General features: G+C 36.5%; 1 protein-coding gene across 2 annotated transcripts in view; it reads right to left on the minus strand.

Moving 5' to 3' along the window:
* Positions 1-5,322: 5,322 nt before the first annotated feature.
* LOC117425096 (protein unc-79 homolog) overlaps positions 5,323-13,899 on the minus strand; it is a 51,430-nt gene continuing 42,853 nt past the window's right edge. For both annotated transcript variants that reach the window (XM_058991526.1, XM_058991525.1), the window contains 11 exons: positions 13,462-13,530; positions 12,796-12,906; positions 11,651-11,755; positions 11,238-11,315; positions 10,429-10,518; positions 10,006-10,181; positions 9,679-9,862; positions 7,639-7,836; positions 6,489-6,566; positions 6,253-6,294; positions 5,323-6,163 (listed from right to left, as the gene is read on the minus strand). In XM_058991526.1, the coding sequence (XP_058847509.1) occupies positions 5,963-6,163; positions 6,253-6,294; positions 6,489-6,566; positions 7,639-7,836; positions 9,679-9,862; positions 10,006-10,181; positions 10,429-10,518; positions 11,238-11,315; positions 11,651-11,755; positions 12,796-12,906; positions 13,462-13,530 (1,332 nt within the window). In that variant the 3' untranslated portion in view covers positions 5,323-5,962. The remainder of the gene's footprint in view (positions 6,164-6,252; positions 6,295-6,488; positions 6,567-7,638; positions 7,837-9,678; positions 9,863-10,005; positions 10,182-10,428; positions 10,519-11,237; positions 11,316-11,650; positions 11,756-12,795; positions 12,907-13,461; positions 13,531-13,899) is intronic.

Below are 13,899 nucleotides of genomic sequence, written 5' to 3' on the forward strand. Positions count from 1 at the left end.
AAAGCCAGTCTCATCAGCTCGCACTGAGCTCTGCATTTATTATCCACAGTGCAATGGTCATGCTCACACAAAATGAATAAAATCAAATTACATCTGGCATAATTGAATTTGCTCTGATAAAGTGTACTTGTAGGATTTCATTTGGGTTATAGGCACTTTCCTAGGAATTGTACAAGATAGAACCAGTCTGTGTTACTGGACTTATATTTCTAAATGGGTAAATCTCCTGGTTAAATAAACAAATAAATACATTATAATGTTTGTTTTGAGTATTGATTTGATTAAGTACCAGTGGAGTTATATTTTTCACAAAGGGCCTTCTAGTTCAAATCAGCAAGTACACAATGCTATCATTATCATTGCTCAGGTCATCACCAAAGAACATAACCTTCCACAGGGTGTAATTGAGCTTTGATACGCAATCTCAAGCTGCTGCTTGAACTCGCAAGCTTTCTTTATCATCCAGAGTTTAATGGCAGTGCTTGTATTCAAAAAACCACAATTTACTAATGTTCATATTCAGAACTTAACAAAGACTGAGGTTAAAGAGCAAACATGCAATGGCAGACATAATAAAATGTGATTAAAATACTGTAGAAGTCTTCAGAGACTAATAAAAAAGTCTACCAAACTAGGTTGCTGGAGCTCAAATACAATAGCATAGTAATTTAGCTTTCAAATAATTACTTGTGGCCTTCTACACCCAACAACCTGTTCTTATTCCAGCTAGGAAAACGTTTGAGATTGATGAAAATGTGTTTTGAAAGTGTAATAGCTGAGTAATATTTGAGCAATTATTTGTGGGATGGTTCCATTAACTTTAACACAATAAGAGGCAGGATGTCAACCAGTGACATTGCCCATGGGAAGGCAGAGGCACAGGTAGAAAAGGAGTAGGAGGAGCAAAAAAACAAAGCAAGAATGAGATGAAAACAAGGGGAGTTGTTGGTTCTTTTTGGTTTAAATTTCTGCATGTTTTCACAGTCTTCATTATTGTAGACTGGCCACTTTGTTAGGACCTGAACCTAATATGGGGATGAACCCCTGTGGCATCGACTCCACAACATGCTTGAAGCTGTAATGATGGATGTTAATCCATTCCGTTTTTTTATATTTATTGCACAGTGAATGGATGTATGATCGTCTTTAAAGTAACCATCGCCATCAGAGTACAAGAGCAACATTGTTGAGTGGACTTTAACTGTAGATTGTCTATTTTGTTTTTAATTAAGTTGTCTTGTCAATACTACTAGAGCAATCTGTAGTTTTGAGTTATCTCTGCAGTATTACAGAGTAAAGGTTATTTAAATAATGTTATTAATAAGTCTGTTTTGAATAATTAAATAAGGGCTTCCCCTCACAGCTCTGCAAGCATTCCTTAATTCTGGGCTATTCCCAAGCAATTGTGTTGAATTGTGTGGTGATCTATTTTTTTGATGTGGTCTATTGTTCATTTGAGGCTGAGATAACCAAACTCATCCAACTTGTTGGATTCAAACCCTGACCTCTAAAGTTTAAAAGCATAGCAACTTAAAGAATTGGGTCGCTGTGCCGCCTATTCTCTCCACAAAGAGCATTGCTGACATTGAAAGAGGGATTCTACCTAAACCTGTCCTCATGCTGATGGTCATGCACCTTTACCTTTGCTGAGACCTTACAAGATAAGGAAAAGCCCCAGGCTCTCTGTTTATCCACTGCTAGACTATAAATATGGATACATGACCTCTGTCTGTCAGAACTCTGACTGCTCAGCCACGCAGCAAGGGCTCCTGTCAGTTTGAGCGGGTTGTGTTATCCAAACTGTCACATTTCTAAATTCAGGCTTTTTCCCAGCTGCCTACACTATTGACCCGAGTTGATGATTTTGTGGTATCTGCCTTGTCAGTCAAAAGAAAGAAAAAATGAATAAAGCCTATGCAAGTGGAATGATAAAATGCATACAAAAAAAATCCCATTGTGGTTTATCAAAATAGAAGAGCACAGCTGTTTCAAAGATGCAAACTTTATGAAGGGAAAAGTACAGTACTTAAAAAATTATTATTATTATTATTATTATTATTATTATTATTATTATTATTATTATTAATAATAATATAATATTATTATTATTATTATTAATAATGTATTATTAATAATAAACACTATTCGTTTATAATACTATTAATGATAATTATTCTGTAATTATTACACAGTTAGATTGTTGAAAATGTGCAAATGCATTGTTAATGAGAATGTTTCTTAGGGAATGCACACAATTTACATTTACAATATGGAAATCACTTGAAACTAGATTCAATTATATCCAGGGCTGTTTGTTAATTTGCAAATAATCAAAATAATTGATCATTAATTAACATTGCATTATACATTTTTGTCTATTGTATGATGTCTGTACTAGATTAACAAGTAAGGGCATTGATCACAACAAAGTTCAATTTGCTTTAGTTAATTCAGTAAGTTATAAGGTAGCCAATTAGTTAAGTTTTCTAGCTTTGTGAGCTGTTTGCTTTGCCAGTTTTGAGGATTGAAGCTCCTGCAAGCCATTTTATATGAAGATTATTTAGGAAAAGAGTAATAAATATAGTGAAGCTTTTACAATATGTTGTACAGTACAGTATGTTGTTGAGACATTATTTCTAATAAATATATATGAAAGTATTACTCATTAAAACCAGTTTGTCAAAAGCTTGGATCCTGCATCAGAGGTGTGCTTTGGAATTCCTTTCCACGTTCCACCAATTTTTACAAGTGCTAGTTTGGAATCTGGGCTGGAATTTATTTCAGTCAGGATCTGTGCTGCTGCCCGTCTTTGTGAAATCCTGGGATCTGAACTGGTAACATCTTATAAGTCAACTTATTGTCATATTTGTTACACAGTGTATTCTATGCTTTGTTTTCCATAGCTTAATAGAGCTCTCAAAATCTGGTCTAAATTACATCTGGTATACCAGGATGTAACCATTAACCTGTCCCCCTCTAACACTGCCCCTAGTGGATGTAGAAAATACTAGAAATGTGATATTTCTTGCAACCCTGTAAACCAGGGCTTCCTAACCCGGGTCCTCAGGACCCCATGTGTCTTCTGGTTTTCATTCCAACTGAAAGTTCTAATTAAGCAAATTATTACTTCAATGAAGCTTCTAGTTAAGTAATTGAGAGCTCAGTTGGAATGAGAACCAGGGGTCCCCAGAACCAGGGTTGGGAAGCCCTGCTGTAGACAGTGCCAGAGCTGTTTCCTGGAGTGTAACATTGCAGGCTGCTATACCTTCTGGCTGGGCTTCACAGCCCAGCCAGCCCCAGTCTCATTGTATTCACCACGTTTTTTGTCCCTGTGACTGAAATGTAGTGCATTTAGGTATGAGGGTTCACCATCAAGGGCAAAGTAAAGAGCAGTTTATAAATAATTGAAAAATAACCCCATCACGTTCAAGGATGTTTGACAGCTCTTCTGGACAGCCTTTAATATATATATCAAACCGAGCCAATCCCTCCTGGTATTTTGAGTGATAACAAGCCAAAGATGTAATTTATTCTGCATAAACACGTTTACTCATTTGTGATGGAGTGGTCTTGCTGATCAGTCTACAGGTTGTATATTACACACACATGAACAAGTATGTTTCCAGGAGTTATTCCCTTCACTAGCTGTCTATAATTGATGCGCTAGAGAGCACAACCTCTGAACATCTGCAGGAGAGACTCGAGAGTGAAATTTGCACCAAAGACTCTGCCTGAATGTATTTACCCAGATCTACCAGTCACTCAAATTCTCTTTCTATAGCAGTGGATTGGTTAAGCATGTCTGAATGGCTTCCATTTCTTTCTCAATACAGTTTATTAAATTTACAGACTTTAACCACTCCTAGATGTTCAGTAGGAGAAAAAAAAATCCCTCATTTTATGTTACATGCCAACATATTTTTGAAAATATAAATCTCAAATTCAAGGTTTTGATGGCAGTCATTCATACAATTTTGTCTTGTCTTTGGCAAACGACACCTCAGCTTGGATACGTATACTGTTTAAAATGTTGACATGGGGAATGTTCAATGTTGGGAGACTAGACAAAGCGTATACATGTTTGGCACAAGAGTTTTTTTGGTTTTTTTAATGGCTATAGTAGTTGTTCAAATGCTAATGTTTACCCTCAAGAATACTGGTCTAATTCATAAGCAGAGGTGTGTATGTTCTTACAAAAAAAAAAACGGTAATTAAATTAGATAAACACAGATGTCTTTTGTCAAAACCAAGTCTGTTTTATGATGAGTGTTGAAAGTTCTATATGTGCTTTTATTTCTCAGATGCAGCAAATTGCACGTTTGATCTCATCTTGGTAATTCATTAATAGGTACAAAATAGACAATTCCAAAAAAAGGAATATCACTAAATTGTCTAGGCAACAAAGGAGTGGAAGAAATAAAATATATTGAATTCCTTCCTTACAAAACCTTAGTTGTTAAAGATTTGACAGGGGCATAGAAAAGAGACTGGCATGGAGGAGTGGAAATATTACAGTGCAAAAAAAAGCTTTCCCTTTTGAGGTTTTGTTACCTAAATCTCCAATGGGGGTTTTAACTAGCTCATACCATGAGCCAATGGCTATTTTGTCTTTTAAGAAAATTGCAGTAAAAGATCCACTTAATCCGTTGCCAGAGCATAGCAAGATAAATAATATTTTCCTGATATGTGCAGTATTATTGATCCCATTTCCTTCTCTTGCTTCATCTGTATACTGCTGTGTGTGTTTAGTAGTATAGGCATTTCATAACTCATGGTGGTAACAGTGATATCAAGCAGAAGAACATCATGTATCCTCTATATATACACTAAACAGTACAGTATATACACTGTCAGTAACTTTTATTTAAAACAAGTAATACCTTTTTTTTTGTTTTTTTTGTAAATCACAAAACTTACACAAGGTAAAAACCTTCCTGTGGGGGGAAAAAAATATACACCATTTCATTATTCATCTTTTATTGAATAAAGAACTGAAAACTATTATAGAAGATAACCGTGATCCCTGGAGTAAGTCACAGGCAATACAAAATGATCAGATGCTCCATTATAGTAAACAGGTATGCTATCCAAACTGCATCATCTTATTCAGACAGTTCCCCTAGGTGTTGTATATCTCTTTAAACGTAAAAAAGAAAACGTAGAAAACAGAAACAAAGCTTCCACTCTCAATCTGTAGTCTTCTTTATTAAGTGTTACTACGTCCTGTAACAGCAATGTTTGTGCAATTTGTATCTTTTCAAAAATACAATTATATTGTGTCCAGCAGTGACCCGGGATGGCACTTCACTGATACTATACATCACATGTACCATCATTTAATTTAAAGATACAATTAGTGTAATATTTTCATTTATTAACAGTTTTATTTATAAAAGCCAACACAAGTTGGCACAATTGCATGATGTGTTTAAGAGTACTACCCTTGTAAGGACTTGTCCTACAAAGAATGGAAGAATCTTTCTGTGGATTGAATTTCTTTCTATTTGATTCGGTGTCTCCTAAAGTGTTTATTCTTATTCAAACACACTTCACTGTAGATATTTTGCACTTCACCCTTTTAAGGCATAGACATTTAAAAAGTTTCACATCATTGAATGTATAATTTATTCAAAGACATAGTCATCAGAAACCTCAAAATATCTCATTGTGTGTTTTCTAAACCCTTGTGAAAGCCCTGTCAAACATACTGCGATGTTGGGAGATTTTGACATTGATAAATATAGATACAATAATTACCATTTTCTGTAAACGCTTTAGAAAACGCGGCATGGCAACCCAGCAGTTTCACTTTAATGCTCTATATACAGACATGGTCTGGCTGAAAATGCCATTGCAAACTGGGTGACAATGGCAACAAACCGAAAGGAACAGAATTCTTCATCACCTGACCTCACTCAATGTGACGTTCTGCAGAATAAGCACTGGTTGTTGCCATGGTATTTCACATGGGGTAAAACTGGGACACTGCTTCCGAGGACTGGATCTCCACCTGGGCCATTTTGAACTGTGTGCACTGTAACCACTTGCGCAGCACTGAAGGGATGGCGCTGGTCTGAGCACAGCCCTGTAGACCCTGCAGGTACTGATGGTTCACGTTGTTCTGTATTGCTTGAAGACGCAATTGCAGCCCAGCTGATAAATGCTGTGAACACACGCAAGGTTATAAGAACACACACAAGGTTATAAACTCTTTAATGTTAGCAAAGCTCAGTATTAAGCCATAACCCTTACCTTCAAATTTGACTGAATCATAGGTAACCACATGGGTATGAGCTGTTAAAGGAAAAGAGAAATGCATTGAGAGCTCTTTATTAACATTTTACCACATTCACAAAATGAATACAATCTCATAATGATAAATGCATAGCAAATTCATATCTTCATATACAGTGAGCTGTTTTCCTAAGTTTTTATTCACTGTTTACATTGCTTTTTTGTTTGGTTTTTTTCAACACAAATACACCCACCTTTACAAAAATGGTGGAGTTGCATTCCTGAAGAGCCTCCATTAAGCTGATCACATGCAAACACACCATTTCAACCATCTGTGGGTTGGAAAAGAGAAAACCAGAAGGTCACATCAGTTCTGATGGCTCTCATTCAAAAAAGGCCAAGGATTGAACTGCTCACAGGGCTAGAGGAGCTGTGTGTGTGCAGTTGCTCCCCTGTATACTGTACCTTCTCAAGAGGAAAAAAGGTCTATGTGGCTGTCCATTTTAACCTCTTGGTTAGTGGAATTGCAGACTGATTGCATCTTTTTCTAGTATGTTACATGAATCTATATGATGAGCACCCACAAGTGCTCTAGTTATACTTTGAGGGAAGCTCAGTATAGCTTGGTAGGTTACTTGGTGCCAGTATAATGTAATATGGGATAGGGGGGACGACTCACCCAGACACACCTGATAATAAGGGACTGGAAACAAATGTAATTTTTGCAGTTCTTTCCAGTACATCGTGGCAGGCTGTGTCCGACCTGTTTTCCAAATTGCATTTATCGCAGCGTTATCGGATTGGGAAGATGATTTAATCAAAAAAACATTCTCTCTTTTTTCCTGGACAACACAAACCAGGTTTTTTTTTTTTTTAATGAAACTGGTGTACCATGACTTGCGAGTAACTGATATCTTCATTGAGATTCTTAACTACCCCAAGCATTATTTTGCATCAACAGTGATATACAGTACAATGCATCAGTTTGTGCAGTTAATAAACTTTCAGTATTTATCTTGATACATGAGTAGCCTTGTCTCAAAGTTGAAGCATAGTTGCTGAGAATGAGAGTGTGGTTTCTGCACACGTGCTCCTTCACAGATGGGAGAACAGGGGAGAATACAAACACTGTCCTGATATAAATCACTAAAAATGAATGTGGACTCGGCAGACTGATGTAACGCTTCACCTGTGCTAGGCTGGGCTTCAGCGAGTGGCAGAACGATGTAGGTGGAACATTTCAGCTGTCAGGTTTTGTTTTTTCTTTGCATAAATCAATGCAGTGATGGTAGAAGAAAGTGTTACAGTTTATTCACATAGCTGTGTTTTAATGGGAGCAATGCTCTCAGCTATCACCTATACATTGTGTGCTGTTGGGCTCTGTAGCTTTAATGAGGGTCTTACCACTTTATTATGTGCCATGAGTTGAAGAATGCTGGGAGTGACTCTGCTCCAGAACTCCAGGCCCGTGAGGATTGCAGTGGATGCAAACTCATTCTGGTTCTGCATTGTGGGGGTTGCAGCTGCCTGCTCACAGTAGATTGTCCAGAGCTGGGCAAACATAAACGCATGGAACAGGGAGCACATGTGCAAAACTGATGTCTGCAAAAAAAAAAAAAAAAAAAAAAAAAAAAAACACATTTACAGAATTCTCTTAAAAAAATCAGATTTTATTTATTTTGATTTTTTCCAACTCATTCCCAGAGGATGGCATTATTATTATTTGCAAGGCCCTCATCTGTATATCATTTAAATATATTTTATTTCCATATCCCAATTAATACCACTTTTATTTAGCAAAATATACAGTGTGATTTCCTATCTCCATTTTTCTGCAATGGTTTGTCAACCCCCCCCCCCCCCCCCCATTATAATATTTATCCCAGCATCATTCACTGATAAAGAACGTTAAATTGTGAGATTTTTTGGCTAATCCCTCCATCTGTGTTGTCTGCCTAATAAATACCAAGTTGTTTCAAACCAGCAAACCAGGGCTGAAAGTTTGACATCCTACACATTATTAGCTTATCCACTAGGCCAGCTTCTAGTATTGCTACTGTGCTTGCTATTTTATATATTTCCTATGCATTTAGATACCAAGCCACGGTCTTTAGGGGTCAGTTAATAAAACAGATGAAAAGTGGTGATGGAATCCAGCAGGGTAATTGATACATTATAAACCAAATAAGATTATATCAGGGTCAAGAACAGAGCTAGCAACTACACCATTAAAACACATAGCAACAGAACAAAGTACCCCATCGTCAAACCAGGATACAAAGCCGAAGTACAAACAACGATCATGGCAAATCAAGATGCATTAAGAGTGTGTCTGATGTGTTGAGAAGTGGAAAAAATGAAAACTTTGAAAACTGCTATTTCTGTGAGAGTATCTGGGCTGTTTGAAAATATTTGGAGTTCTATGAATCTGCATGATGCTATTTTATTAAAATTCTACTTTGCTCAAACAGATGTGACCTTATTAAACATTCTAAATATCCATGAGCGCAGAAACCGTGATAAATGATGAATAAGAACACATGGCAGGGGATAAAAAATGCTTTACAAGCTTACTGTGCCTGTGCTTTACTACACGTTGCTGTGCTTTACCGTGGTATCACACAGCAAACCTTTATAAGAGCATAACCGTCCAGACAGCTTATCTGTCATTATTAATGCTATTAACTTTAAGGATGCATTAAATACCACTGAGGCATAAATCATGGTTATTCCACTGTGGGACACTCCACCGCTAAACACAAAAACTATACGCGCAGGATCAGATAAATAAAACTGATAGAAAATGTGTGGAAAAAATAAAGAATGAGATTGGAAAGAAAATGATTCAAACAATAAAAAAGGTTCCTCTGAGGGAGTGTATTCATAACTATTTTAAGACAGCCCATTAACACCTGGAATCTTCTTAGTCCTGAATAATACGTAGAGATGCAAAATCCTTGATATGCTAATCAGATGCAGATAATCTACTCACATGGAATGCAGATTTAGCAGATGTCCATAATAAACTGTATAATTGAAGGTTTTATTTTTACTCCAAGGGTTGGTATCAACACCATACATTTTAAAAACCCTCCTCTTGTAATCTGACAGACCAGTGCATTCCACGAGGAAAATAAGGTTCATTGCAAGTAGCAACAGTATTAAAAAGTTATTGATTCTGTTCTATATTGTTTAAGCAGCTCTTTTTTTAAAATGATTTAATTTGATTCATCTTTGAACAAGATGGAGTGATCAACTATTCATTACTCTTTTTAATGTAATGAATCTTTTTAAAATTGTGGCCACCTGTCTAGTTTAATTAGATAATTAATCTAAATTTCTGCAAAGCTAAAGGAAGTGAATGTGGTTGTATAACACCAGGATTAAATAACAGGATTAGCTAATCCTTGTGAAGAAAGAGATACACAGAAAAGTAACAATTACCTTTGACTGTTCTGGAAACCCAATCAAGATGACAATCAGGTGATCACTAATGTGTGAGCCAGCGTCGAGTGGAATGGGCATACAGGAAGTAGACCCTTGATTCAATGCACTGTGGGTAAGAGATCCGAGCAACAGCCAAGACAGCAGGCGAATATGGGAGACGCACTCAATAAACTCTTTGGGTCTGAAAAAAGTTAAGATCATTTTTATTTTTTAAGACGAAAGTATAAGAAATTGATTTTTGACTTGAACTCTTAGGTCAAACATTTCAACATTGAAAAAGCTTAATTGTCATGCCAAATATGATTTGTGTTTGGTTGTTGTTACCCTTGTTGCATGGCAGACGGAGGGTGGTAGAGCCAAGGCAGGTAGCGAATCACAGCCTTGTTGTCACGGTGATTCCCTTTGCTGATTTCCATCGCGGCTATTTGTGCAAGACCCACTTTCAGGTTCCCGCCAAAAGTGTCTTCATGCAATGGCTGACAGCAGGACTTCATATGACTCTAAAATGCAACAGGGGTGGCAAATATTGATCTCCAAGCACAGAACTGTGTGATAAGTGCATGTTTAAAATATTAATCAATGCAGTGTAACTACATATAGTTAATGGACCTGTCCATTATACAGTACTTCCAGTTCATTACAGTATTTCCAAACTTACAGGTAAATCCTATCTAACAACAAAATCCTTGCAAGCCTATTTTTTCCTTAACACATTTATGTGATTATTTCAAAGTAGTGTATACTTACTTTTAACTTTGTCAATGTATGCATGTCAGCTATGAAGTCCAGTAATTCATTAATATATTGCCTCATGCACTCCATTGCAGCTGTGATACACTGGAAGAAAATCAAAATGACATGTAACTGTTACATGATGGTATTTCACAATGTTTCTTCTTAAAACAGATGTAATCCCAGGAGGAGGTCACTAAATGATGTACTTTTAGTCCCAGTTTTAGCAAGTAAAACACAAGACCACAGTTTGCTATTGTCAGCAGACTGCACTTTAAAGTTCAGTCGTGGAATGCTTATTTTTGGCTGCTAAGTACTCTGGATCAATCCTACCTACCAAGATCCTTTTCATCATCAAGTATATGTAATTAATGCCACTTTGGTTAATGTAATTAATGCCATGCCAGGGGTTGGTTAGTGTGGGATTGTGGGCTCAATTGACCTCACAGCTAATTTAATTAAATATGATTTAAGTATTGTTTGTGTAAAGGATTTTCAAATATTCTTAATCTATTAATCTATTAACCCTCTATTAATAAGATGTTTATAATTTACGCTGTGTTTGGGTGGGGAGTAGTTGCAGAGTTACGGTGTTTAACGCCTCTCTAGTAAACAGACAGTCCACTTGTAGAAATGTGTAAATTCATTTTTTGCTGATCAGAAGAATTGGATCTTATGAAAAACAACATTCAGAAGATTATAAAATCCCAAACCAAACAGTAAGTACAATATTAGGTTGTAAACCCCCTTCTCAAGAATGCACTAGCTACAAATTAGAAAAAATAGAAACTTCTAAAAAGCTTTATGAAATAGTCAATACTCACACCAGGTATAGATGCAATCATGTTCTTCTGCAGGATTGTCGACTCAGCTAGTCGTGTTCCAGCATCAGCACAGACAAACTAATGAGAACATTAAAGATATAGATATTTTTTCTCTCTCTCCCCCTGGAGCTACTTAGATATACAATATTGCATTTCTTTTTTTTTTTTTAATTATTATGATTAATGATCTTCCTGAAACCGCATTTCCTTGCCATCATATGCCCTTTTTATTGTGATTTTACTACATAATGGGCATTAGCTAATTGCTACTATTTTATGTACCTGTACTAAATAAAGACTTGACATATTTTGTAAGCAGTATTTATATAAGCAGTAAGGGATATTTTTTTAGGATTTAGCCTTGTGTTTTAACCCTAATGTCCCTTGCTTGTCCCTTGTTTGGGAAACCTTACCTGCACCAGCAGCAGCAAGTTAGTGTCAGGAAGAGGTGATTTAAATTTTAAAGCCTGCAACAACTCCAAAACAACACTGCGAGACAGATAGAATTTATCCCGCTCCTGTAAAGAAAGAAAAAACATCACAATCATGTTAAACCCAGTTCAACATTTTTTGTGTGTTACAACTTTAAATATTCATTTTCACATATCAAAATGGAAATGAAACCAGACACAACAGAGGATGACCCCTCCCCCCTCCCCTGGTTAGTTATAATGCTACATTTAGTTTAGTTGTGTCTTTTTTTTTTCTTTTGGGTTGGGGGTGTAGGTAACTGCCAGTTTAATTCAGTGTCTTTCTGTTTTAGCTTGCCAGTTGGTGTTTTTTTTGGATTGGTGAAGACTGGTGAAAAATGACAGCCACAAGAGTTGCATAACAAACTGAACATTTGACATCTCAATTTCATAATTTCTGTATGAATTTACTTTCCGCAGTGGCAATGGCCGCTGCCAGGCATTGTGATTACGTGCAGTATCTTTCACTTCATCCCTGTTAACTCAATGTCAATACCAAATCAATTGCCCTTTTGAAGCAAACAGAATTGAACAATAAAAATGCACCCTCATTTATTTGGCTAGTCCATGGAATATTCCTCCTAGGTTTAAAAGCATATCTTTCGTGCATAGGCACACTGTTTAACTTTCCCATTATATTTTTCAATCGTTTGACCATATAAAGTTTGGAATTTGGAAGGAACTTGGAAGGATTCTGCATATCCAGAATTAAAGTAAAAAAAACGAAGAGCAGCAAAATACTTAACACACAGATAAAGGAGATAATGCTGAAAGAAACAGGTAAGAAACAGGATTTTAAGCTAAGACATAAAACCTGATCTCCTATAAAAAAAGAATTTAGCAATGCAATCTGGTGGCAGTGTAGAATTCTCTCGGAACGCACTCTGGCTTCAGTATGACACACAGTTCTATAAACCATTCCATTCCACGGCTCCGCTCTCTTCATATCTAGGCTATGTATCTTCTGTAGGCACTTCACAATATGTAAATCAATATGCACTGATTAGGTACTTCATCAAGGAGATGGCGCAGCCTGTCTCAAAGACCTTCCCCTGGCACAGAAATATTTCTAGATGAAAAATTATTACCTTGTTGAAGCCTCGATAGCACAATCCACAGAGCTCCGCAAGGTAGGGGAGGCTGAAAACCGCGTGCTGAATCACAAAGCCCAGTAATTTGGAAAAGGGTTCCAGCAGGCTCTAAAAATGCAACATGACTCCAAAATCAATATCTCGCAACCTTTCAAACCAAAAATAAATAGCATTTTAAATAAAATAAAACTATTAAACTTACAAAACAATTAACACACTCAAAGCAGGGTCAACGTTACTAGTTATGTAACATGAAGAGTTCAGTGCAAATTCCATTATGATGTAAACATCTTGATAAATCTGGCATTCAGTGTTTATATATTTGAGCCATTGGGCTGATGGAATCTGTTTGCCTACTAATGATAGTTCAGTGCTCAGGATACAAGGGACAAGTCAAGAGGCAGCATACAGCACTGCACAGTAACAGCAAATGTGTTCCTGAAAAACCATTCTCACTAACTCCATCCACATACTTGGAATAAACATGAGGACAAGTGATAATACATCAGGAGTTACTTCAGGAAATAGGAAACATGTACCTGCTTTCAGATCCTCCATGCATACAGTATACAGACACAGTTTAACCTCCCCATTATATATGCCCTTGGATGCTTAATAAATAGGGCCCATGTTCTTTTGCTGACTACATTGGCAATAACTTACCCTTGCTGCATTTGTGGTAGGAATCTTCAGCAGGCAGATAATAATTCTTAAACTGGAGTCTAAGCAGCACTGTCAAAAGAAGAAATGAGAAAAGACATGTTTGTTTTCCAGTGTGTTCTGCTCTGTTTAGTAAATAAAAAGACAGAGAGAAAAGGCATAACCTTTTAGTTGACTTCTCATGCATGACATATGTTTCATATTCAAAGCTGCTCTTCAGTATTACATGTTGGCCCACAATCCTACAATGCTGGTATGTATGAAATAAATAAATAACCATTTTCAGCAGCAGGATCAGGCCAATTACAAGGTGGTGGGTAAATTAACTAAACAATAAGTAGATATGGTTATGATGGATGTATTTATTTGAAAACCAAGACATCTGCTTTAATGTCTAGGGTCTCCTGTTTTAAATACACCAGCATTCTCCATCACAGTAGC

This window comes from Acipenser ruthenus, chromosome 18, assembly GCF_902713425.1.
Source record: "Acipenser ruthenus chromosome 18, fAciRut3.2 maternal haplotype, whole genome shotgun sequence".
In the NCBI taxonomy this organism is placed as follows: Eukaryota; Metazoa; Chordata; class Actinopteri; order Acipenseriformes; family Acipenseridae; genus Acipenser; species Acipenser ruthenus.